Genomic DNA, 26,877 nt, shown 5'->3' with positions numbered 1-26,877 from the left:
GCAATGGAAACATTACAAACATTAAAACATTATTTTAAAACACATTTAAGTAGAGTCCGCTCTCCCAGCGAGGAGTGATTTAAAATTGCATTAGAACGTACAAGGGGCTTCAGAGGATTTTTTCTTTCTGATCAACCATATGGCCATAAGAAATTTGGAAACAGCGAACACAATGTGGCCCAGGGTGCTAGTTTTCAAAATCCTGTATGCCTGTGCATACTCTCTGAACCCCAGGTTCTTACAGAGCGGTGCTATCCAGTATTTTCTGGGCCTTTGGTATGCAGGGCACACAAACAAGATGTGGGGGTCATCTTCCACATGGTTGTTACAGCAGGGACATGTTTTATCGCCCCCATTTGTCCACTTGGAGGTGTATGAATTAATAGGTAGTGTGCTAAGCCTCCATTGAACATACAGTTTCCTCGCCAGGATGGGAAAGATAAAATCCATAAAAGGTTCAAAAACATAAGAATTTTTGGATTCTAAAAATCGCAAAGTTAGGGTGCCGCTATTTTGAGCGTCCATCAAGTGAGCAAGGGACCTGGCTTTGTAGATTTGTGCCAGGGCTTTGCGCGAGATAGTTTGGCAGCCTCGCGCGGGGTCCTCCCACAGGACACGGAGATTGATGGCAGACAGTTCATTTTCCACAAAGGTGAGCCAGGGGATTTTGCCGCTGCAGTTTAAACTCATGACATGGGTGAGATCCTCCCTATAATGATGAAGTTCGTCCGTAGACCAGAGCCTGTGCCAGAACTTCACTGGCTTTGACACAAGCTCCTCTGCAATAGGGGGGAGACCCATAAGACCGGTCCTGTGCACACATACAATTATATAGTCACTGGTCGATACAGGTAAGTGCAATGCAACAAAGAAAACATTGATATATGACTTGAAAATTCCGTTTAATGAGCATAACCAGCCGACACGTGTTTCATCGTGGGCAGTGTGAACCACGAATCTTCAGGGCTGAAGCCAATGCCAAAATAGCAGTAGATGCCCACTACCGGTGATAATTCCAACCCGGTAGGGTCAATACAGGGTCAGTCGGACTGCACAGATTAGTAAAAATCCAATGTACATAAAAAGTATCTTAAGGGAGAGATTCCCGTTAGTTTGACACACTAACATAGGATATTGATGCCGCCAGGCCGCTCGGACGCTTCGCTTCTATTATAATGGATGTCATTGACTAGTCTTGACGAACACGTTGCCTGACTACTACTAACGGGAATCTCTCCCTTAAGATACTTTTTATGTACATTGGATTTTTACGCGACTGGCGGTACGAAGTTATTTCTGATCGTGGCTGTTTTATTTTGAAGAGACAGTACTAATCTGTGCAGTCCGACTGACCCTGTATTGACCCTACCGGGTTGGAATTATCACCGGTAGTGGGCATCTACTGCTATTTTGGCATTAGCTTCAGCCCTGAAGATTCGTGGTTCACACTGCCCACGATGAAACACGTGTCGGCTGGTTATGCTCATTAAACGGAATTTTCAAGTCATATATCAATGTTTTCTTTGTTGCATTGCACTTACCTGTATCGACCAGTGACTATATAATTGTATGTGTGCACAGGACCGGTCTTTTGCTCAGCTTGAGGTCAAATTTTCTTTGGCCTTTACAATTCGAGGGGTTTAGGGGTCTCCCCTCCCTGTTATGCACCATACAGATATTGTAACTCAATATACCTACGTTTACCAGCAGAGCGCCACTACTTCCTAATATTTGAATACCCTGTTCTAAAAAATTTTGCAGGGGGGAGACCCATGTCCATTCTCAGAGGCTGAAGTGGCGTGGCACTTGAAAGGGCTAGAAGGCGCCTTAAAAAACTATTTTCCACTGTTGATAAGCCCTTCACCGCTTTGTATCCCCATAGCTCACTGCCATACATGGCCGCAGCCTTGGCTTGGGTCTTGTAAGTTTCAAGGGCCGGGCTTATGGGCTTGAAGGAAGAAGTATTAGCCACTTTCAGGATTGCACCCGACAGTTGGGATAATTTGGCCTTAGATCGTACTATCTGTCGGTCCCATGCTAAATTTTCCTGCAGTGTTACCCCCAGATATATGAAGGTGGACACCCTCTCAAGGCTGGCGGTCCCCAGGGTGGGATTGGGCCTAGTTTTGGTTGGTGGATTGAAGCTCATGAACTTGGTCTTTTCTGTGTTCACCTCCAACCCATGCTGATGACAGAAAAGACCAAATCCATCCAGGATCCTCTGGATCCCCATGGGGGATTTTGAAAGGAGGAGGGTGTCGTCGGCAAACATGATTGCCGGTACCTTCCTACCTGCCAAACAGGGGGCGTCGTTGTCCTTGACGTTTTCCAGGTGTGAGATGACGTTATTAATGAATAAGCAAAACAGGGTCGGTGCCAAGACACAACCCTGCCTCACACCTCGACGGACAGGAAACCTGGATGAAAGTTTGCCATCTTTCCCACACCTGACTTGAGCATAGTTGTTCTCATGCAGCCTGGCTAAGATGTTAAGTAGCTGGGGGGGAATTCCTAACTTTTCCAGCACCTCCCAAAGTTTCCTGCGCGGAACTAGGTCAAAGGCTGACCTCAGATCCACGAAGACCATGTACAATCTCCCCCCCTCGATCCTCACCGTCTTCCAGTAGAGGAGAACGAGGCGGAAGATCTGGTCCATGGTCGACGTGTTTTTCCTGAAGCCAGCCTGCAGGGGACTCATGATGTCATTTTCCTCCACCCAGTCTAATAGATGGTTCAAAATAAGGCGCGCAAAAAGCTTTTGGGGAACATCTATCAGGCTAATAGGCCTGTAGTTTGCCGGACTCAAAGGGGACCCTTTCTTGTAAATCGGAACTATTTCAGCCCCTAGCCAAGAGGAAGGGACCGCCATACCTCCCAAAATAGCATTAAAAAGAACAAGAAAGTACGGGGCCCAGATTTCAGGGTGGTATCTGAACAGATCACCGGGTAGCTTATCCAACCCCGGTGCCTTCCCCAGCGCTAGGCGCTCCAGTGCTAGCTTCACCTCCCCCAAGGAAAATTCCAAGGCCACATCTGGAAGGCAGGGGGACTCCACCACCATCCCTTCCGGCCAGAGAGTGGTTTCTTGATATAGTGTCCCAAAGTGGGCCTCCCAAATAGAGGGGGCAATATTGGGTTCTACTGCGGATAGCAGATCCCCTGTTCCATTGTGTACCAGAGCCCAAAATTTTCTAGAGTCTTTGGATTTGAGGGCTTCAGTCAGTTCATGCCAGTGGTTCCAATCCCACTCTGCCCTTGCGTTGGCCAGTGCTAACTTGTACCCCCTCCTAAGGGCTGCAATCTTCACCTTATCGCTACCCTCTTTAATTGCGGAAAGAAGCTCAGACTTAGTTTTCCTGCAGGTGGAGGTGTACCAAGTCGGAGCGCGAGTCTTTTTCCTTCTAGTGGGCAGGGCCGGATTGAAGACATCTGCAAGGTCCCTCACTAAGGCCTGGTGAATGCCAAATAGTCTCTCATTGTAGTCAGAGGGTCTTGGTTGATTGATGAGAGCATCCACCTCCTGGAACCTGGGGAGTGCTATGCCATAGAGGTTATTTATAGCTTCTTCTTTATCAACTAGCTTCCCCCATTTCACCCGGCGCCTGCTTGTAGTGAGTAGTATGTCTCCCTGGTCGACTCCAGAATCGGTAGTTAGCAGCCCTATAGCAGGGGCTGGGTGCTGGATCTCCAACAAAAGGGAATTGTGGTCACTGTCTGTCCTCGGGATCACTCTAAAATCTTGAACTTTGGGCCACAGGGAAATATCTATAAAAATGTAGTCCAACCTTGACTCATGGCCCTTTTTGTTGAAAGTACACACCGAAGGAGTGTCAGAGGGGGTGCGTCCGTTACACGCCCTCAGTGCAAAGTTCAGAGTGAGAGAGGTAAGTTGTACTGCCAACGGAGACCAAGCTTTGGGGTGAGGTGAGGAGGAAGGTGGGACTCCCCAGTGGTCATCCTCGGCAGTAAAGGCACCCTCCATTAGACCTTCCAGGGGTTCAAAGTGGCAGTTGAAATCTCCTCCCATCACTATTTTCAAGTCACCTGGCAGTTGCCCTAGAAAAGATGAAAGATCAACTAGGGTTGGGGATTCCTTGCCCACAGCGACTGGTCGAGAGTAGACGTTAACAATAGCCCATGTACTTTTACCAGGCCATCTGAGGAGCACACACTGAATGTCCTGTGAAAGTGTATCCATTCTTTCCACCTGACACCCAATGTGGCTCGCCACCCAGATTGCTAAACCTCCCGATGGTCTCCCCCTCCCATTCGACTTTGCCGGGATTTCAAAAATGTCATATCCCCTCCTAAGCTGTGGTGCCCTAGCCCATGTCTCCTGGAAGAGGAGGATGTCACTTTTACTGACCAAAGTTTCCCACTCCGGGGTATCCACCTTACTTGAGATGCCAGCTACATTCCAGGAAAGGATAGTCAGGCCTGGACCTTGAAATTGCGGACCTGCTTCACTTGGTGCAGACGGGATGTCATGTGCAAAATTACCCAGGTCACCCAAACCAGTAGTAATGGGCGACTGGGTGGGTAATTCAACAAGCTCCACCAATTGCGTTGTAAGAACAGTTGGTGTGTTTGGTGGATCCTCATCTAAAACTTGGATGCTTCCCAGGGCGGTCCCCCCCTCATTTGCAGGGGCCAGGGACCTTTTTTCATTTACGGGAACAGATGTACCTTCCCCCCTGAGTGTAGACCCATAGGCAGAATTTACTGGGTGTTGTGGAGTGTCCCCCCTTATTGGTCAATCTACTTGGTCCAGGCAGGAGAATCTATTCTGATGGACAAAATTGCCATGGGCGGGCAGTGTGTTGTGCTTGGGTCTGTACCGTGAACCATCTACGGCGAAGCCCACTCTGGTCCAACTCTGTTCCCTTCCCACTACTAAGTTGGAAACATTTGGGTAGAAGTGTGAGAGGGACACTAATTCTATGTTGGACTTATCCGGCCTTACCAGCCAGTTACAAATGTAAGGGGCAACCAGTGGGCTTTTAAAACTAATTATGATACAGTCCCCTACCCTGTTTTTGGGGGTGATTCCGATCCATGGGATCCTTCTGACCATCAACACATCACCTTTGATGTTAGAAGGGAGGGGCCTGTTAATATTAAGCCAGCTAATTACCTTATTACGGAGTGAGTCCTGTGGCTCTCTGGTGTCGCCAGTGAGCTCAGGAACTCCCACCATAATCGCTGTGTGGGGCACAGCCTCAGGGGGCAGATTAACCGCCCTGCGCCTAGTGTTGGGGCTAGTGGGGCGACCAGTATGTTCATTGTTAACTCGCCCCCCACTCGTTGGAAGGGGTAGTGTTGGTTGCTTAGATCTTCTAGGTGCAGGGACAGGGGGCCTAGACATTTGTGAAGAGGGCAGTGGGGGAGCATGACTACCTGTAACACTGTGTTGTGCCCCAGCCGGGGCCTGTATGCTTGTTCCAGCAGTAGATGGTCTATTCCCTACAGATTCCCGGGGAGCCGTCTGTGCACTTGGACCCAACCCCCTGCTAGGACTATTCCTGTTATGTGCGTTTTCTATAGCCCTGAGTCTAGCAGCTATGGAGTCCAATTTTACAGACAGGGGCTCCAACAGGCTCCTAAGGATGTCCCTAAAAGAGCCAAATAGAGCCTCTGCCGCATTAGGAGGATTTCCACCAAATATGAACGGCCCAGAACACCCAGGTACCACTGTGGCTAATGGCGAGTCTGGTTGATCAGACCCAATTCCCGGGGAAGTAACCACGGGAGAAGCCGAAATGTCTGAGCTAACATCTAATGTTGGGTTGGTTTTATCCACTTTGGCCCTTTTTGCCCCTCTAAGCTTCCTTGACCTTTTCCTTTTCGGAGGATGGTCCACTCTACTGCCTACGGGATCTGTTGGCGCTGCAACTTGCCCTTCATCCTGCGCCTTAGACATTTCCGCACAGTTCATATATGGAGTGGTCTCCACCACCCCCGAGGGACGCAGAGGCTCGCTATCCCTCAGTAGATTAGACGGGGTCCTAAGTTGTTGGAGGACTGACTCGATTGTCTGGTCAATGCTATCCATGAGAGATAGATGGGTGACGTCAAGGGGTATTGGAGTACTAACATCGATGGAAGAAGAGTCCGAGGGGTCCACTGAAACTGACGCGTTTTCTAAGTTTACCTCAAGGAGAGTGTCTGATACTGTGCGACCTTTGCTAGCCGCAGCACTGGTCTTCGGAAAGAATTTTTCCAGTGTGCTAGAGCACTGTTGGGCAGCCTTACTCCTGGATACTCTAGTAGCCATGGCGAGAGGAACAGTCAAAGCCGCAGGCTGATGGAGTATGGAGAAGAGCCTTGAGACAGGGACAACGTTAGAGGGGGGGCCCGGTCCGGTCTCTGCCGGCCTCTAACGGCCTAAAACGGCCCGCTCTTTGCCTGGTCTTCGCCCGCTTCCTCGTCCGCCCGCGTCCCGCGTACGCGTTCAAGGCGGGGTTGAAGTAGAGGAGGAGAGAAGGGGGCGGGAAGAGGAACCAGGTGCGCGCGGTGGACGGCGCAAGCACTTCTGGACCTCGCAGTCCCGCTCCCTATGCAGGTGGCGTCTGAAGCACTCCCCCAGCCGAGGTGACCGAGCCGAAATGCTCCCAGGCCACGCAGAAAGTCTTGGAAAGGGCTCCGCTGCTGATAGTGCCCCTGGAACGGCCAAAAACACTGTCCACAATTCTTCCCGCTACACGAGCGGCACCCGCGCCAGCGGGGGCCGTGCGGAGTTTAATACACTTCCAGGAAGGTCCAGGGAGGTCCGAGGGAGAAGGGGGCGGGAAGAGGAACCAGGTGCGCGCGGTGGACGGCGCAAGCACTTCTGGACCTCGCAGTCCCGCTCCCTATGCAGGTGGCGTCTGAAGCACTCCCCCAGCCGAGGTGACCGAGCCGAAATGCTCCCAGGCCACGCAAAAAGTCTTGGAAAGGGCTCCGCTGCTGATAGTGCCCCTGGAACGGCCAAAAACACTGTCCACAATTCTTCCCGCTACACGAGCGGCACCCGCGCCAGCGGGGGCCGTGCGGAGTTTAATACACTTCCAGGAAGGTCCAGGGAGGTCCGAGGGAGAAGGGGGCGGGAAGAGGAACCAGGTGCGCGCGGTGGACGGCGCAAGCACTTCTGGACCTCGCAGTCCCGCTCCCTATGCAAGTGGCGTCTGAAGCACTCCCCCAGCCGAGGTGACCGAGCCGAAATGCTCCCAGGCCACGCAGAAAGTCTTGGAAAGGGCTCCGCTGCTGATAGTGCCCCTGGAACGGCCAAAAACACTGTCCACAATTCTTCCCGCTACATGAGCGGCACCCCGAATGTAGACACCTATATAGAGAATGTTACATTGGGATGGCTAAGTGACACACAGGCAATTCCTGGCAGCAGATATAGAAGAGGATGAGATACGGGAAGCTATAATACAATTACAGTTGCGAAAAGCCCCTGGCCCATACAGCCTTCCCGCAGATTTTCATAGAGCCTACATCGGCATCCTCACTCCGTTATTGAAGGTGGTTTATTCTGAAGAAAAACAGCATGGGGTGGTCCCGCCATCTATGAGAGAAGCCATGATAATAGCCTTACTTAAGCCTGACAAAATGCTGACATATGCGATTCCTACCGGCCCATGTTGCTCATCAGCTGCAACACTGAGGTACTGGCCAAGGTCCTGGTGAACCGCCTTAGTCTCCTAATGACATTTCTGTTCCGCCGGACCAATCAGGGTTCATACCTGGGAAGTCCACATCCCATAACTTGTGCACCCTGTTCGCATTGTTTCTGGATATTGACCCAGATTTATCCGCAGTTGCTGTCTTAATTGATGCCACCAAGGGTTTTGATTCACTGAAATGGGATTACCTAATGGCCATGCTTCAGCGTATGGGAATCCCCAGTGTTTCTGAAATGGATTGCCCTCCTGTGCTCCCATCCATCAGCCAAGGTCCATAACAAAGGATCATGCTCAGCACCGCTCTTTATCACTCGGGGCACACGGCAGGGGTGCCTACTGTCACCATTGCTGTTTGTGTTGGCAGTTGAACTGCTGGCTGCCAAGATTCAACAACGCCACCACCAATATGCAATCAGGTATCCCACTAGACATATTTTAGTATTTCTCTACACTGATGACACCACCCTCGGGATAGCTTGAACTCTGTGCTCGCCAAATTTGTTCACTTTTGGGGTTCGTCGGGCATCCAAATAAACTGGGCAAAATCTAATATTTTTCCTCTAACTGATCCAGCCCAGAGGTTCCAACCAGATTTCCCCCTAATGTGATGTGACTCAAATCTTAGATATCCGGGCATAGAGTTGTCTAGAGATAAATACAAACTTACAAACTATGGAAAGGTCCTGAACAATATAACGGACAATTTTACCCGTTGGCTTTCACTGCCCTTGTCCCTTGCAGGAAGAATTTCCCTTATGAAAATGGTCGTATTGCCAATGTTTTTGGACCAGTTTCTTAATATTCCTTAGTAACCGGGGTGACACTTCTTTAAATTGCTCAGAAGGAAGTTGATACGCTTGGCCTGGGCAGAGAAACAACTGTGCATAAAATGGGAACTACTCACTCTACCCTTCAGGAAGGGAGGCTTTGAAGACCCGGACAAAGAGCTGAACCATCTATGTGCACAGGTGCATCACACCATATATCACACCATATATTGGTATAATAAACCTGCCCCTTAAATGCCACACTTGGCCATTGAACAGGGCTAAATGACCCTAATCCCTTATTCCGCTTATTTGGGACCCCAAGCATCCATCAGTCCCCCCTCTGGCTCTACTGTTGCATGCACCAATGCAACATGGAACAAACTAGCAAAAAAAAGCAGATAAACCTCCACTACCTGCCCTTCCATTACACTATCAGGCATCAATTCCAATCACTCATGAAATTGCTTGCCGAAACATGCTGCATCGGGCTGGCGCTACTACCTGGGGAGACCTTCATAAAGACAGACTATTCATCAATAGTGAAACCTTATACGCTGGTGGACAACCGACACCCTTAGATGTATTTCTATATCTCAGACTGAAACATGAGGTAAAAGCTGCTGCCCCTGACTTTCCCCGGGAGCCCCGCACTCTTAGTACGATGCACACGATGTTTAACTCCGAGAGCCCTCCACACTTAGCATGTTGCAAACGCTGCTTAACCCAGAAGGGCCGAAACACTTGATTTCCCTCCTATATCTCACGACACAGCAGGAGATGCCGGGCATGAGTGGAGGAGCTCAGTAGGGTTGGGATCTGGAACTGAGTGCTCCCCTCACTGATGCTCAATAGCTCCATCGATGCCAGCAGATGAGGCACATCGCATCAAGCAGTAGGCTATGTATTATCCATTATATATTTCTGCACTGGCTATACTATACTCCTGCAAAACTGCCCAGATATAATCTCCTCCCTGATGACAGATGTGCCAGGCTTGGAATGGAGGGTGCAGACTTCCTACACCTGGCCTGGTCATGTCACCAGATTCAGTCTTATTGGAGGGAGTTCGAGGGAGCGCTATTGCTTATGATTCAGTATGAGAACAGTGGTCCCAGCATACAGAATCATTCAATACAAAGCATTTAGAAAAACAATGCACCAAGAAACCTTTTAAAGAAGTTCTTTAAAAGGTTTCTTGGTGCATTGTTTTTCTAAATGCTTTGTATTGAATGATTCTGTATGCTGGGACCACTGTTCTCATACTGCTCTATACCCAGGTCCCAGTGACTTTATATGGGTTTACCCTTTATTTTGATTGCTTATGATTCATCAAGCACTCATCCTCACCTCACTTGTGGCAATTTTGGGACATACTGGAGACATAGAGGTGGGATATCGGAAAAATGTCTCACTTTGCCATCTTCTAGCTAAAAGGCAGGTTGCTTGTAAGTGGGGAAGGGGCCAAGCGCCTACATTTAAGGACTGGTTGCAAGGCTTGATATTCTGTAAAGACCACCTTGCTACCTATGCTGAACTTTTGCCCTCTAGCTCAAGACCCATGGATTTATGGGGGGCATTGGAGTCTTATCTTCTAATCCAGGACTCAGATGCGGCTGTTAACATCACCCCAGCTCAATGGGTTGGGGACTGTCCTCTACAACTTACTTCCCGATGACCCACACACTCCATCAGTTATTGGCACAGCCCTACCACCGCCGTAATGTGCCTTACATTTGCATGAGGAGTTTGCATCTATTATCTCTATAACCATTAAAAGTGAAATGCATCTCACATTTGTGTCTGCTGTACAGTGCCATGCCTACAGATTGCCTATTGTCTTTTGATGTATCCGCTGTGGGAGACTGGGGCTCTGGCTCGCACTTACGGTGCTATCTAAGATGGTAAGATGTTGTACAGGAACGTTGTAACTGTTAACTGTTAACTGTTATTCTTTTTTTTATTCATCCAGCATAAATGTATCCTTTGTGGTCCAAACGCAAAATACAAATAAAGAAATCTAGAATAGAAAAAATAATAATTAAGATGATTTAGCCTTTTGGTCTATGTACAGCTATGATTTTTGTAGTCACACTTTTGGCTTATGATATAGTAGCATAGAAGGGTAATGTTCCTGTTGCAAAACACAAAGTGTGGCATTTTTTCCAATGTTGCATATGTGCACTGCACCAGACAGCAGACATCCAAGGAGGTAATGTGACAAACGTTGGGTAAACACAGACGTTTGTGCTGGAAGGGTAACCTTCCAGTATAAAACCTAACCTTGATATCACTTAAATATCGTTGCCCTGTGTGGCAAGGGTGCGTGCATTGGCTCAAGGCAGCCTAAGGTACGCCAGCACCAGAGGAGAGAACAGCAGCATCACATCTTAGTAGATATTGAACTGTTAGGCTCTCTCATTTTTGTGCAACGCAGCACCTCAACTTTGACTACTGCACATCGTAAAAACTTTGGGGTCTATTTACGAGGTCGCTTGCATCACTCTTGCACCAGGCAACCGTAAGTCAGATTTATGAAGCCGTGCAAGGCCACTTTGCGTGGCCGTGAGTGGCCCCATAAATCTGGAGCTAGGTAACGCAGCGCAAATCACTGTGTTGCCTTACTCTGCCCTGGGAAATTGTTCCATGGGCACTGCGTGGATGTTCCTACGCAACTCCCATGATTTTTGATGCCTTCCCAGATTTACCAGAACTGGTAAACCTGGGACTGTGCCAAAAAGCTACATCTTCCCCGGAGAGGCGTGACAAGGAGAAATATGCGTATTTCTCCTCGTTACTTTCTCTTTCTATGTGCGCTGCATTTTGCAGCACACATGGAAGAATATGCCTCGCAGGATTGTTTTTGTGGAGGAAGGTGCTCCTTCCTGCACAGAAACAATTCTTCATACAACGCAGGCACCCTTGCACCATGGTGCAAGTGTGCCTGCGTTGGCGCTAGGCTGCCAATAGGGTGCCTGCACAGAGGAAAAGGCATGAATGTGCCATATTGCCTTATATACTGGGCATTCATTCCCTTTCCCTGCCATGCAGTGCAGCGCAGCAAGGTGAAATCGAGGAAACCATCCTGGGGCCAAAGATTTTATTGGGCTTAAAGGTGGATGCTGTTTTTCAGGTACCTTGTGTCTCTACCCGAACAGGCCTTGTGTGTGGGGCCAAGAACTCTGCACCTAGTTTGCACACCTACTGAAGGCTAAAGGAGGTGTTGTAAAGCATGTTACAATGGATGCAATTTGTCAATTGATTTGGAGTAATCTGTTTCTGACAAAAAAGCAATTTAAAATGTTCGTAAGACACAAGTAGCAGGCCGTGCATTCCGAAAATAAGCCAGTTTTGCATTTTATCATGAAAAGGTTTAAGACTTTGCACATTAGTAGCCCTAATTTGAATTTCAGCAACTGGATCAAGTGATTGTTTGTGTAGCATTTTAAGAAGCAGAACTATTCTAATGAGACAGTACAACATATGCTCATTGAACACTCCCTGGCAGCCTGATAAAGTTCTGATTTGGAAATATTCTGATTTGGCTAACAGTGTCTTTAGATTTGGAAGCAGAATGCCTTCTGTATCTACTTCAGATAAAACGCCTTGATAAATATGTAATGTCTCTTTGCTGCATTCTGGGCATTGAAAAAGTGTGTTTCTGTCCACAGCCATTGACCTGCTGTACTGGCGCGACATAAAGCAGACTGGCATCGTGTTTGGAAGTGTCCTCCTAATGCTCTTCTCCTTGACCCAGTTCAGCGTCGTCAGTGTCATTGCATACCTGGCCCTCGCTGCTCTCTCGGCCACCATCAGCTTCAGAATCTACAAGTCAGTGCTCCAGGCGGTGCAGAAGACCGACGAGGGGCATCCCTTTAAGTGAGTACTTCCACCATTCAAATCACTTTCATATTTCTCTATACTAACTCAACACTAATCCTGTATGGGTTCTGGAGTTGCGTGCTACTCGCAGAAAAAGTGCTTTGACGCCCCGTCAGAGGTAGTAAGTGCTATATAAATGCAATTACAATACAATACAATACTTCTTTTTCTTGTGCCAGGTGCATTGTGCATTATTGGATAATACCTTCTCTTAGATTGTTCTTTTATGCTCTCGTTACTCAATTGTGACATTATCTGGTGTAGTCCCAGTTTTTAATCTTACCCTGGGACATGTTCCCAATTTGCTCAATGGCACTCAAAAAACGTGTCCGCAAACCTTTTGAGCATATATACCTTTCTGGGTGGCTGTCAATATATGTGCCCCATTGTTTATTAATGTTTCTGTCACAAGAGTAATGCATTTTCCATTCTATTGTATTGACAGAAACTCAAACTTTATAATGTGCAAGGATATTTCACAGTCCAATTTGTTACACCGGATGTGGAATTTTCCAAAATCCAATTAATTTCCTCTATGAGACTTTCCCAAGGTCCCATTCCCAGTAACCAATTTGTTCGCTAAATGTAATCCATTCCATGTATTGGACTTTAATATTGTTTCTAGCATTCTTTGTATTAGTTGTTTTGAGGTCTATTACATGCCCTGCATTAGGCTTTCTTAAAGTCCCACCCCTGCATTAGACATTTCTGTAGTTGTGTTTATTCAATGCTTAACACTTATCCAACACTCAACCATTCAATTTTTAAGCCTTTCACATGGACATATCTAATCTCTGAAATAGTCTTGCTAAAGTTCCTCTCATTCACTATAGTAGCTTCTTTCTCAGAGAATAAAACTTGAAATAGCCACTGGAAAATGACAAAAAGATGATTTTTCTCAAAGGCAGTCCTTTTTCAGATGGCCACCACTCATTATTAAAGGTGCAAAGGGCACAAAATGTACGTCTTTCTATTGTACTTTGCTATTGTCCATATGGCTTGATATGTTCAGTGTGTTGTATCAGGGGTGGCTGCACCATTTAAGCGAAGGAGCATTGCCCCACAAAGAAAAGCCCCAGGCCAGAGTTGAAAAATAAAATGGTAATAAAGTTTATTTATTACCATTTTTAGCAACCGACCTGTCCTGAACTGAGTGTCAGGATGGGGCAGGCCATTGCTGCTGACTGGCGGCTGGGAGCTGTGCGCTTAAGTTTAAAATGCGCATGTCTCTTTGGCCGGCCGTCTTGCGATGGCCAGCCAGACATGCATATTTTAAACCTCTCTAACTCAGCAAAGACAGCTGGGTTAGAGAAAGTGCAGGCCTCCAATCCTTTTCAGAGCACTGAGAGAGACGTCTCCCTCCAATCTGGTGTTTCTCTCATGCTGGTGAGAGCAGTACCAGGATTGGTTAGGGAGTTGGCTGGGTCCTGCTTTGGAGCCTGCCTCGAAGAAAAAAGACCGATCGAGGACGTTGTGTCGCACAGTAAGGTAGGTGTATTTTATTTATTTTATAATTTTTTTGTGCCACCCGCCTCACCTCCCTCTGTACATGCAAGCTGCCACTGTGTTGCAATTGATTCTGTAATGTGACACCAGTAATTCTTTCAGTTTACGAGGCACTAGACAAGAAAAATTTAACAGTCTATTCACCACTTGGCAGGACATTGCTCATGGCTCTCAAGAGGACACCTTTTACATGAATTTGGGAAGGAAATGCCTAAATCGATTGAAAAGTTCAGTCTTTGCCACATTTATTTTCTGAATTGCTAGATCTACCTAATTTTGATAATGGTGGTATAAAGGAATCCTGTCCCTGATTAAAGGTAAGATGTTATTTCCCTGAGTGACCTCCTCTACCATCAACATAACAAGATAAACAATTTTCAGTTTTTGCAGCATTGAACCTGAAAGTATGTTTTTTTTGCACACACCCCGACCGTATTTTGCTTAGTTCACATGAGCTGATTAAACCAGAGGTTCAAAGAGAAAAATGCCTACATACAAGCAGGAGCATAGTTGTCGATCTCCACATAAAATAGTTGGAAGGTAGATCAATGCATCCCGCATGGCACAATAAGGAAGAAGATCAAAAAATATTAGGTCCTGTTCTAGTTTATGGACCTAGAAACTAATTTTTCTGAAGACCAAAAAAGAAACTGCTAATTCTCAGACACATAACTCTTTAGTGGACAACACTAACAGGAGCAGTAGATTGAAGGTAACAGCTATTATTTGAAGAACAAGGTTCTACCAAATATGGCACGGTGACAGATTAAAATAGCAAGAATTTAATTTTAATCTGGAAACAATGCACCTCATGCATTGCAATGAAAACACTTCTTATGCGCACAAACACACTTAATATCAAATAGCTCCATGGGGAGTTAGAAATTATCCTCTGAGGTGATCCAAAATTTAATTGAAACTGTCTCAAAGCATTGGCGGAATGAGCCTGGCCCAAATCAGTAAACCGTCAAAGGGGGCTGACAGAAAGCCCACTTTCTGGGTATTGGTTACGAGTCGTTTTACAGACAGTTAAAACTGCCAAGATTAACAAGCATTGGTAATTCATCAGTTTCGCCTATGTAATGAATAAAGAGCTGTTTTCATTGCTCATCATCTGGTAGAAGGAAAGAGCTCCCTGACAGATAACATGGGAGTGGAGAGGATGTGGTGCGTTATCCAGAGCTGCTGACTCGAGAGCGGGGGATCCCGTTCGTGTCCCAGCGACACCGCACAACGTCCTGTGATTCTATGCAAATCAAGTAATCTCTCCGGGTGATAAATTGTTGATTAAATATGAACTTTATGACAATATAGCTCCACCAAAGCAGATGTGAACAGTATTTTGGTGGCGTAAAACTGATAATAGAAGCATACAAAGAACGAGCATTGGTAAATGCAGGAAAATAGGCTAGAGGAGGCGGGATGTAAGTCCCTTTTAAGTTTATATTAAAAACAATAGATTCCTCAAGCACAACGCAAGCGCTGTGCAGGCGAATCCTAAAAATGATCGGGACCACAGTGTACAGCTGAGGAGGAGCAAGTGAAAGTCTTGTAAAAAGCTGAAGACCCTTAAAGTAATATCCCTTCCCCTTCAGAGCTTTCCTAAGGATAGACTGTGGGAGATAAGGGTGATCGGGAGAATTAGCACAGGGCAATCTCCAAATTCAGCGTTAATGCAAATTACTTAGAAGTGAAGGCTAATATCATTACTACTGTTTTGGTTTTCTTTGTACCATGTTTGAACTTCAGTTTTTTCCAGCTATGACATTTTTAGATATAACCTTTAACATTTTGCTTGTCTTTGCTGCTAACAGTGATCCTCCGCAAGAGGTGTATGATTGACAAGAAATCGAATGCATTTCATGGTACTTACATTGCTAGTTGCGAGAGTGAAGCATTTTTTATACCAATCTGTCACAGGTTGTCCATGCAGTCCAATTGATTTCAACTAGAAGTGAAGGTGTCACATCCTTTAGCAGCCGTGAAATGTGGCTTATAGATGTCCTTTTTTGTCTTGCTCTCAGAGACGATATAGGTCTAACAGCCCAGCAGCCCCTGTGCCAGGTACTGTTAATGGTGGGCAGACTATTCGAGACAATGTTCATGCTCAGATTTTACTCGAGTGAGCTTCCTTCAGTGACAACAACCCATGTTTATTCATTTGTACTGCACCATCATACATACTACACCCATGATGTGCATAAACTCAGAGAGAAGAAAACCTGTAGGTTTTGAAGAAATCACCTTAAACCTAATACACAATGAAACAGAATATCCTCCATCAGCTGGTAAATTCTCTGAACTGGCCTTTAGCAATAAAGGTACCTTAGGTCTTGAATCAGAATACCGTTGCCATGGCTCTACTTCACACATAGCAACAGCAACAACAAAGAGAATGCATGAGTCCTTTCATACAGCACAGCATTAGCTCAACAGAAAGGTATTTATTGTTCCAAGACAAACGTCTGCCTGAGCCTGTTCCCTTTTAATAATCCTACACACATTTCAATCCATGGTTCCGAATGCCAAATGGAGGCTGTTCTTTTCCACAGCCTCAAATAAAATGTAACCAGACATCTGCCATTTTGTCCGCAAAGTCAGTGGCCTGTGTAGTTCTCCACGGTCTACACAAGTAACTATTCTTAGCATTCGCCTAGAGTATGGGATATGCCATCATACATATCTGCACCCATCCATGGTGTTTAACACCTCATGCAGCATTCAAACAACTCAATGAATCTCTGCCAAACTCTTCTTCAGATGTTGGTGACACATATCATATTATAAGTCTCACATGGCCAGATCACTGTCCTGAAGCATTTAGTATACACTAGATTTGGTATTTTTTCTTGTTATGATTAGGTGTCAGTGTGCACAGACTGCTTACGAGTCAAAACCACTAACATGCCAGATCTCCCACTCAGCAGACTAGCTAACCTTGGAGGGTGACCTTACAGGCACCAAACTCTCAGAGGCCTTGGGCCATTTGCTGTTGGGAAAGACGTTGAGTCCCATCGGATTCCTGGTTGAGTTCTTTAACTTTATGCTAATAAACTCATGGACTTGCTGGAGGATGATTTTTGATAGGTGAGAGAAAATAGATTGGTGCCTGAAATAGTAGCGATTCCAAAGCTTGGGCATCCGCGGGAGCTCTGCTCTTCCTAATGCACCATTTCCCTTCTGAATATTGAGGTCAAGGTTATAGCAAAAGCCGTGGCAGCTCAACTTTCCGAAGTGATCCCCTCACTGGTCCGTCAACCAACAAGGCACAACATACGACAATTGGCTAATGCTCTGACCTTGGCAGACAGACTAGATGATCTTGCAGTGGTCTTGCTGGTAGACATCAAGAAGGCATTCTGCTCAGTGTGGTGGGATTACCTATTCACCTTCCTTCAGCAGCTTAATTATGGGCCCCAGTATATTGCATACATACAACTCCTCTATACGGATCTGTCAGCTAGGATCATAGGGAGCTGAAATATGCCAGTTGATGGCCGTCCTCTTCGCTATTTCATTGAGCCACTGGCATAGTGGCTCCAGATCGATGCCCAGATTAAGATGTTGAATGGAAAGATTGCATCTCAGATGGGGTCTCCCTTTACGTTCCTGATTTTGTTCATGGACCCAGAGTGGCTGGGCCCATTCACACTTTAGATACTCAAGGTTTAAGGAGAGACTACTGACTTAAGATTATTAAGGTTGTCATCTTTTTTTCTGGCCACCACATACTCTTAGGATTTGTAGATTGCTTGTGCATTCCATATGGTCATGTGGGGATTTAATTGCTCTGATTTATATATTTTTTCTTGCAGTTTTTTTATACAGCACAAACTCGACCCAACAGAATTGGAGCACTTTACATGAGCAGCAGTTACATTACTCAAGGACATATTAATATTTTTGTACGCATGGCGTGGTTAAGTCATTTGCACAGAATCACAGGATGTTGAGTCAAACATGGTTCCCCACTTCCAAAGTCAACAGCTTTGGCAGTTACACCACATCCTCTGCCCATTACACCCAACACCACTGTGGCATTGGAAAGGATTATTCAACCACTGATCGACAGAGGATGTAACATTCTAATCTGATTATGTTTTCTTTGTCACTCTGGGGTAGGTACCCTGCCTGTCCATGAGCTGATTGATGTGGGTGATTCCATTTAGGAAGATCACATTCTTTGTGACTGTAGGTTACCTTACATCTGCAAAATCTGTGAATTCATCTCATTCAATCTCTTTGCTATAACCCACAAGTGATACTTCACTACGTACACAGTCATCTATATGAAGGATATGTGCACTGCCATCCTCAACCTTAGATTGAACATTTTTGTGGTAGTGAGGTTCCATGAACTTGTCCTATCTCTACCGATCTGACATTTCCTTGTTTGATAAAGACTGCCGGCCCTTGTATTGTTGCTGCATTTGTTTATTTATATCACTTGTGGAGACATGTCAGTCTTTGAATCCAGTCCGCTTGGTCTTGGTCTATGTGAGTCCTGCTATTTTAATGATGTTCTTTCTTTTGGATCAGCTTTAACGTGGGAACCTGCAGTTCATTAAGGATTGGTGTGTTCTGAGGGCCTCAGAGGAACATAGATGATCTTGAGTAATAACACTTGCTATCAACCTTCTCTGTATATGCTAATATATTAAGCTGCCAAAGCCCCTTCTTCCTGTAAGCGAGCACCAATCAGTTAAAAAAGTGTGTGTCTGTCTCCTCACCACTCTGTGATGGCTGCACCTTCAGCTTTTATCCAAAGCACTTGCCTTGGTTGGCAGTACCTATGTATAATGATGGCCATCACCAGTGGATTCAGTGATGACCTGGTATGCTCAAGAAAGCAATCAAGGAAATACCTAACCTAACCTTTCTTCCCCTAACTGACTGGCTCCTTCCTCAGCTGTAGGAAAGTGTAGGTTTTAAACTTCTGCCTCCCTCTGTGCATCCCTTCATTCCACAATCCTCTGCCCTTGCTTGGCCTGGCTATCCTCAAAGGTATCTCCAGTTCTCTGCTTGGTTTGGAAAGGCCGTACTGAAATTTGCCAATGATGCCCTTTTGAAGGAATTTTTCACTCACAGTTGCACTTCTCATCTGGGCTTCTGATCTCTGATTCGGCTTTGTGTCTCAAAGATCCTCTCTCCCCTGAATCTCTCTCCCCCTACTTGCTCAGTTTTTCCTTGTGCCAATTCTCCGCTTAATTTCCCTCCCTGTCGCCCTTTTACATTACCCCCTTTACCCTCCACACGCCTTGAACCAACGGATGTAACTTGTAATTGACATACCTTCTGTAACAATGTGTAACTTGTAACCTATGTAACTCTCCTCATGTAAAGCGCTCTGATATCTCCGGGTCTAGCCAGCGCTATATAAAACTCAAGTAAATAAATCCTCCAAGTTGCACCAAGTACCTTCACAGGCCTCACAAAGTTGTCTTGTTCACCACTGTCCTGCCACTTGCAGGCCCAAGGTAAAGGGTTTGCTAATGTTTCAACTTTTATCCTAGCCACACCACTGCACATGACTATGTTTAGGCAGGTCTGAGGTAGGTCTAAGCTCAGCAGACTGCTTGTTAATGATGCCAAATTCTAGAACTATCAGGTTTCAGTCGCCATCTAAAACCTGACTCAGCTTGGCCCCCCATTTGTGGGTATAATTTAAAAACAAGATCACGAGCTAGCACACTTTGGCATTATTTCATTAAACAAGTTACCTACCTTCGGGAAATGCCTGTTACAAACTCTATCTAGCTGCAGATTCCTTACCAAAGAATATTCCCCAGGTGTGATACTGGATCCAGAAGATTTCTTAGCAGTACCCCTGCATGCCCATAGGTAGCATTGTTCTACTGTGCATCAGTGTTGTCCACCCTGGAAGTGAAGTGCGTGGTACCTATATAGGTGCCACCCAGGTTAGCTTACATCAGTTACTTTTGTGACTTTCCACACCAGGAGCGTGGAGCCATGATGAGCACTGACCACTAGTGTGACAAGCTAAGGCCCTGAGAAGGGTGCACCTTACACTGTAATCGGTTTGCAGAGTGGGGTGGATGGAAGATCAATAAGGAATCTGCGGCTAGATAGAGTCTCTACCCGATAAGGCTTTATCAAAGTTAAGTAATGTGTCCATCTGATGGAGACTTCTAGCCACAGATTCCTTACCTTAGAATAGATACCTAAGCAAAATTTTCCCTGAGATCGGTCTGCAAAGCCAATTAAACCAGAAAGTCCTGCAGGACCAGAAGAGTGAATTGTCCGTCATGCTGGACCAGACTATCTAGTCAGTAGTGCTTGGTGAACATGTGCAGGGATGCCCATGTTGCTGCCTAACAGATGTCCAAGACAGGGACGCTGCATAATAACACAGTGGTCACAGCCTTGTCTCTGTTGGTGTGAGCCCACAAGCCCTCTGGGGGTTGCATCTTGGCCAATGCTTAGCAAATCTGCAGAGAACTATACATCTCGAGATGGTCCATTTCAGCAAGGCCTTCCCTTTTTTAACTCCTACCTAGCCCACAAAGAGTTGATCGTCCAACCATAACTCTATTGTGTGGTCAAGCTAGAACAACAACTCACTTTTTTGGTCCAGACAATAGAGTCTCTCCTCCGCTTTGGCAGAATGAGGCAGAGCAAAAAAGGTAGGCAGGGTGATGCTCTGGCCTACATAGAATGGAGTCACAAGCTTTGGAAGGAAGGAAGCATGTGTCCGGAGAACTAGTTTGTCTGGGTAGAAGGTGGTATAAGTAGGGTACACCGAGAGTTCCTGTAATTTGCTGGCCCACCTGGCGTGATGGTCAATAGCCTAAGAGGGCAATTGTGCAGAGGCTCAAATGGTGCACACAGTAGAAAGGTAAGGACAATGTTGAGGTCCCACTGAGGCAAGATTGGTCCAACAACCTCAAAAATGGCAGAGCCCTGCTGGGCCAAAGAAAAAGCAAACTAAAGATCCTTGAATAAAGGTGTAGAAAGGAGGTCAACTTTGTGGGAAGCACACCATGACACAAACTTATCCCAAGAGCAGATGTATAGCGACTTGGTGGAGGGACGCCTTGCTACTAGAATAGCATCACAGACTTCGAGAGAAAGGTCAAAAGCTGTCAACTGTAGCCGCTCAATCTCCATGCAGGTTCAAGGGTAGAACTCTCCCCTGCTGCTGCGACAGAAGATTCTCTCGAAGAGGCAGCCTGACTGAAGGGCCAATGGTCATGCTCAACAGCTCGGGATACCAGACTCTGTGGCCACTCTGGAGCCACAAGAATGACTTGAGCTCGGTCGTTCCTGACCTTCTTGAGAACTCTGGGCACGAGTGGTATTGGTGGAAAGGCGAACAGGACGCCGGAGCTCCACTCAAGGTGAAAAGCACCTCCGAGCGAGAGTCGCCTTGGAAACTCCAGCGCGCAAAACTGATGACACTGGATATTAACAGCGGTGGCGAACAGATCTAACCAAGGCTCTCCTCACTGCTGAAAGAGACCTTGCACTACCTCCGGATGGAGATTCCATTCATGATTCACTAGGCATCTTCGGCTGAGTTTGTCCATTCTGGCTTTCAGAGAGCCCGCTAGGTGTTGAGAAATGCCCTGACATTCCAGCCATGTTCAGAGATGTATGGCCTCTTGACCGGGGTGGTGTTGCCCATGAACAGCTGCACCAGTCTCCCCCTGATCAAAGTAAGAAAGGCTTTCAATGCCAAGCGATTCGCCTGAAGTTGATTTGTTGATGTGGAGCTGATAGAGATCAGGGTGTATATAATATCCTTACTTCCACGGATAGAGTAATTTCACAGTTACACGCACATACACTCATCACACACTAGGGCCCATTTCACTAACATACGCTCAAATACTCTACCAGCACTGAACCTGTGGAAAGAAAACTCCTAAACACCCCACATCTATATCGAGGTCGATAAGACCTGGTTATTGTGACTGTCCGGAAACATAATCTAAACAATCTATACAACAATAATCAAAATAGAGTACTCAATAATTGACAAGAAATAATAACCAACACCGTATTCAAAAGTATGGTACTTTATCTAAAATTAGTCAAAGAAAGTAAATCAGAATAAATCATCATTCTCATAGTTACCTATTCTAGCTAAATGTCAGAATGGGTCAGGACAGGTCTCTCAGTAAAAGTCTCTCGAGTCGCCGTCCTCACAGCGTAGATCCTCACCAACGCAGGTTTGGGAAGAAAATGGCAAAGTGGCGAAGTGGCAAAAACCCTCTCTAGGCTAACAATTTTTATAGCATTTCGAACAAAGGAAAGAAACAAAAAGTATTCATTGCGTCCGCTAAACCTCCGAGCAAAGCGAGAAGGAAAGGATGTAGCATCGCTACATTTGGAAAAATCTCCGCTCAGAAAAAATCACAAAAATAAAAAGACAGAACAGGAACTAAATAATAAATGTATCTTCTCAACTTCCACACATTTCCTCTGGTGAGCTCAGAGTTCAGAGTCTTTCTTTAAAGCTCCTTTGTTTTCCAAGGCTGCCAAGGCTGTCTCAATGCATCTGGAGACTTGCCCAGATCTGCTGCTGTCCTCACGGAAAGTTTTAACCAGGCAAGGACTGTGGACAGATGACTCGCATCCATATTCAGCAAGGCCTTTTCCATCACAAACTCTCACTCGAAACTAGGCTGCAAACGGCGGCCATATTTGGTTAGGCCACAATAGGCCACAACAGACCATCTTAATTGAAAGAGACAAAAACAACGTTACCACAGCATAGTGATTAAACAGTGTTAACCCCACTAATACCCTTATGTGTCTGTAATTATCTAGCCTCTTGCAACACAGAAAAGCATTAATTCGAAAGCATTTCGTGCTTTAAAATAAACAGCACTCAGCAACATTTAAACATGTAAACATGCACGTTATTATTAGTTAGCACACATACGCGTTCCCACGTGTAATTCTCTCTTGTTAAAACACACATGTTGATCAGTATAAAACACTCACACAAAACAAATAATTAATAATTAATAGATTAAATTATGACAAATAGACAAGCCAGAGCTTAAAACCCGATTAATTTTCAAACAGAAAATTCTGCTCTAGCAATCCCCCCTTTGGTGATTTTATCACCAAATAACCCAAAAAAAAAAAATTTAGTGAAAATTTAGTCCCAAATTTAGTCCCATTTTAGGAGAAATCGGAAATGTCTTTTTCTCCTTACACAACACTACACACCAGTCACTCTTTCATCATCCCTCTTTGTTTCTAAGTAGACACTCTCCCTCAATTCTTCTAATTCAATTTCTTGTGGTTCTCTTTTCAGCCTTTTATTTCTCTTTTCATTATTTCTTTTAATTAATTTCTTTTTCCCTCCCCTGTTTTTACAACACAAACACACCAATCTAAGTATCAATAAAGCAACAATTATACAAGTTAAAGGAAACAATATCTTACCTATAATAGTACTACCTATTTTTGCAATAAAACTCTTAACAGCTATCACCTTATTTGCTAATTTAGTCCAGATATTTTCAGCTTCAAGTGGTACTAATTCTTCATGCAAATCAGTAATATTTTTGATATAGACCTTCAGGTCTTTGCTTTCGTCTGGAATGTAAGTGCAACAATGTTGAACTTTCAGCATTCCACAGACTCCACCCTCCTTGGCCAATAGAATATCAAGGGCAAGTCGATTTTGCATAGACATGGCACGTACGGCAATCAATTCCGTATTCACCAAAAGAAACCCTCCAGCGGTATTTGTCGATAAGCGATCCACCACTGTTGACAGTTTCCGAATCCCATGAGCATTTAAAGAAATTCCCACTGCTGGAATTAAAGCTCCAAATATATCACCCACTATTTCAGACCAAGTTTCTCTCTTAAAACGCATTAGTAAATTAATATGTTCTACATCTTCTATTCTATCTATATGAAAGATCTTTGGAAAGACCAGGCCCACATAACATGTGCCATACCAATGGTCAGGCAACTTGTAATAAGCCTTGTTCCCACAAACATAATACACTCCTGGAAAAATTTTATCTTCTCCACCTCTAAAACCCCATCCCGTTGCAATGAAGTATGTATCATGACATTCACTAGTCCCAACAAAGTATGTATCATATTGGGATTTCCTTCTTGTAATGCACAGCTTACCCTTCTGTGGTGCATCTAGAGCTAAAGTTGGACTAGCCCCATTTCTCAATTCTTTTCCCATCTCAATGTCCCAAATTGTCTCACTCACTTTATATTTTCCTGCTTTCTCATGCATGCTCAATCTCCTTTCCTCCACCATATTTAGGAAAGCTTTCTCCTCTTCTTTCAGACTGCAAGTTAAATTGTTCTTAAAAATGTAATCTAATGTTAATTCTTCTTTTTCAATAAAAATCTCACCAAAAATGTTAGCTTCTTTAGCTGGATTCAGCTCTTTGTTCATTGGCAAGTGCCCAAAAATACTATCTTTGTTAGACATCTTATAATCTATTTTCCCTAACAAATAAAAAACACTACTTAATATACTACAAGAAATTCCATACGTAGCTGGTAAATGGTGATAAGTAACACCCTCTGAAACGGATGCAGGTAATTGCATACAAACGTAGCAATCCCTAACTTCCATTGTTTTCACATATTCGTACAACAACTTTGAAAAAACATTACTAGAAAAATCATTAATTGACCTATCTTTATGTACGTAAGTATTACTAATTCTAGTCGGAACTACTTTTTGTGAACTCTTCTCTGCAAAAGTCACATTCTCAGTGTGTATTCCTAAAGTGTCTAATGTAACTCTAAAGGTAACTAATAAAGCTAAAACACCTCATAGTAGCATTAATAATCCAGTACAGCAGCAGCACATTCTACACCATCTTCTTAAAAAGGCACATCTACTTTGATTATTCTCTGTGTTAGCCATTTTACTACTTTGACCGTGTCTTTTGACTTAGCCTCTACTACTCCACTACTTGAGTTTCTAGAACTCTAAGTTACTTCAAACAACTAATTTTCAGGTTCTCTTCTTTTCACTTTCTCCAAGTGATTTCTTTTGTTCACTCAATTTGGATACTCATCACTCTTTACTTCATTTTCTTCAACATCAAATTGTATTAGATCTTCAACGATATCCTCAGTATCCGACTTTTCATCAATGTCAGTCAAGATTACTTTCAGGATTTCTCCAGTATCTTCCTCAACCACTTCTCGTACGGTCTCCTCTGGATTTCCTTGACTTTCTGCCTCTTCACCTTCAGACAGTGCCACGTACGTCCATTCCGGCGACCTATACTTCTGGTTAGGTTTTCTTATTCTCTTGATCTCTTCTGGTTCTTTTGACACCTTTCTCTTTGCACCTCTTGCTGGATTTTGACTCGACACCTCATTCACTTGTTCAGCTTTCGAGGTATTTGCTCGTATCAGTCTATATCTTAGCCTCTTTATTCTGTTGTTAGGCCAAAGATCTCCTCTCACAACCTTTTTCGGTCTTGTTTCTGTATTATTTCTCTCTCCAATCCAAGTTCTCTTTCTCAGAACTCGACCCTCTGATTTCTCATTCTCACTTTCATCCGATTCTGTTTCAAATGCCTCTTGTTCTTCAGCAGCTTTCTTTCGCTCCACATTCTTTTTCACCGCTGTTTGAGACTTCCCTATTTCTGTCCCTCCTCGGGTCTCTGACACGCAATCTTCTTGCTGTCTACTTGTCCCTTCACCTAGCTTGTCAAGAATATTCCCTACACCTCCTCGGGGGTCTTCCGCAATCTGTCCCTCTCTATCTTCTTCTGACCCTGCTTCTTCAGGTGTAATCTCAAGTGGTTCTTCAATCTCCTCCTCTTCTGATTCAGGAGTAATCTCTGTGGAATTGCTCTTTTCTTTTCTTTTTTCTTCACTGCTTTTCAGAACTCCAGGCTCTTTCACAGAATCTGATCTCCTTTCTGAGACTCTCAATGGTTCTCTTGAAGCCTTTTCTGCTTCTTTTCTCACTGGTTCTGTATCTTCATCATCACTGGAATCTGACTCTTCAAAATACTCCTTACCAGTCCCATCCTTTGGGTTTGGAACTCTCAGAGTATGACTCGCATGTACCCAGTTTTTCACTCCAGCACACTTTACTGCAGTTGTCGTAGTTAGAATGACTTGTCTCGGCCTTCCCCACCTTGGAACCAAGCAATTTCTTCTTCTGTGCACCTTAATCCTCACCCAGTCCCCTGGACTCAGATCATGAGCTTGCTTCTTCTCAAGTGTGGTAGCTTCTTCTCCAACCTGGTGAAACACAGAATGAACTGCGTCAGCCAGGCCTTTACAGTAATCCAAAATCATGTCATCAGTTATTGTCATCAACTTATTGACAGGTACATATGCATGTCGCATTGCACGTCCCATGATTATCTCGTGCGGACTTAAACCAGTAGTTCTATCTGGAGTAGATCTGATAGTCATTAGCACTAGAGGCAAGACATCGGGCCATTTCATGCCAGTGGCTAAACACATCTTACCAATCCTGTTCTTGATTGTGCCATTAATCTGCTCAACCACACCAGAAGCCTCTGGTCGGTATGCACAATGTAGCTTCTGCTGTATGCTTAATGCTTCACAAATCAAACTCATGAGTTCATTATAGAAGTGTCCACCTCTATCAGACTCAATCGTTACTGGAAACCCGTACCTAGGAATCAATTCTCTTAACAGTAACTTTGCCACTGTTATTCCATCATTTCTCCTAGTCGGATAGGCCTCCACCCATCTTGAAAACAAACAGACTACCACTAGAACATACCTCAGTCTGTTCACTTGGGGCATTTCAATGAAATCAATCTGCATTCTTGTAAAAGGACCTCCTTCTCTGCCTATTGTTCCTAGACTCACCACTGTCTTTTTCCCAGTGTTAAATTGCTGGCAAATCAAACATCTCTGACAGATGCTCTCTGCAATTGTCCTGAACTTTGCATTGTACCAGGTCTGCTTAAACGACCTGATCATCGCATCCCTCCCCAAATGTCCCTGGCCATGATACATTCTTGCCATTGACGACAAAATGGAGTTCGGCATTACTGGTCTGCCATCCCTATAGACCCAAACATGATCTGTTTCTC

At 45.0% G+C, this 26,877-nt stretch overlaps 1 protein-coding gene across 1 annotated transcript in view; it reads left to right on the top strand.

Annotated features, from left to right (window-relative positions):
* Window positions 1-26,877, top strand: part of RTN1 (reticulon 1) — a 598,175-nt gene that overhangs the window by 536,907 nt on the left and 34,391 nt on the right. The window contains exon 4 of the mRNA XM_085626098.1: window positions 12,106-12,313. Within this exon, the coding sequence (XP_085482224.1) occupies window positions 12,106-12,313 (208 nt within the window). The remainder of the gene's footprint in view (window positions 1-12,105; window positions 12,314-26,877) is intronic.

The sequence above is a fragment of the Triturus cristatus genome, chromosome 9, assembly GCF_964204655.1.
Source record: "Triturus cristatus chromosome 9, aTriCri1.1, whole genome shotgun sequence".
Lineage (NCBI taxonomy): Eukaryota > Metazoa > Chordata > Amphibia > Caudata > Salamandridae > Triturus > Triturus cristatus.
Note: the sequence above shows the minus strand (reverse complement) of the source record. Positions and strands in the feature narration are given on the sequence as shown.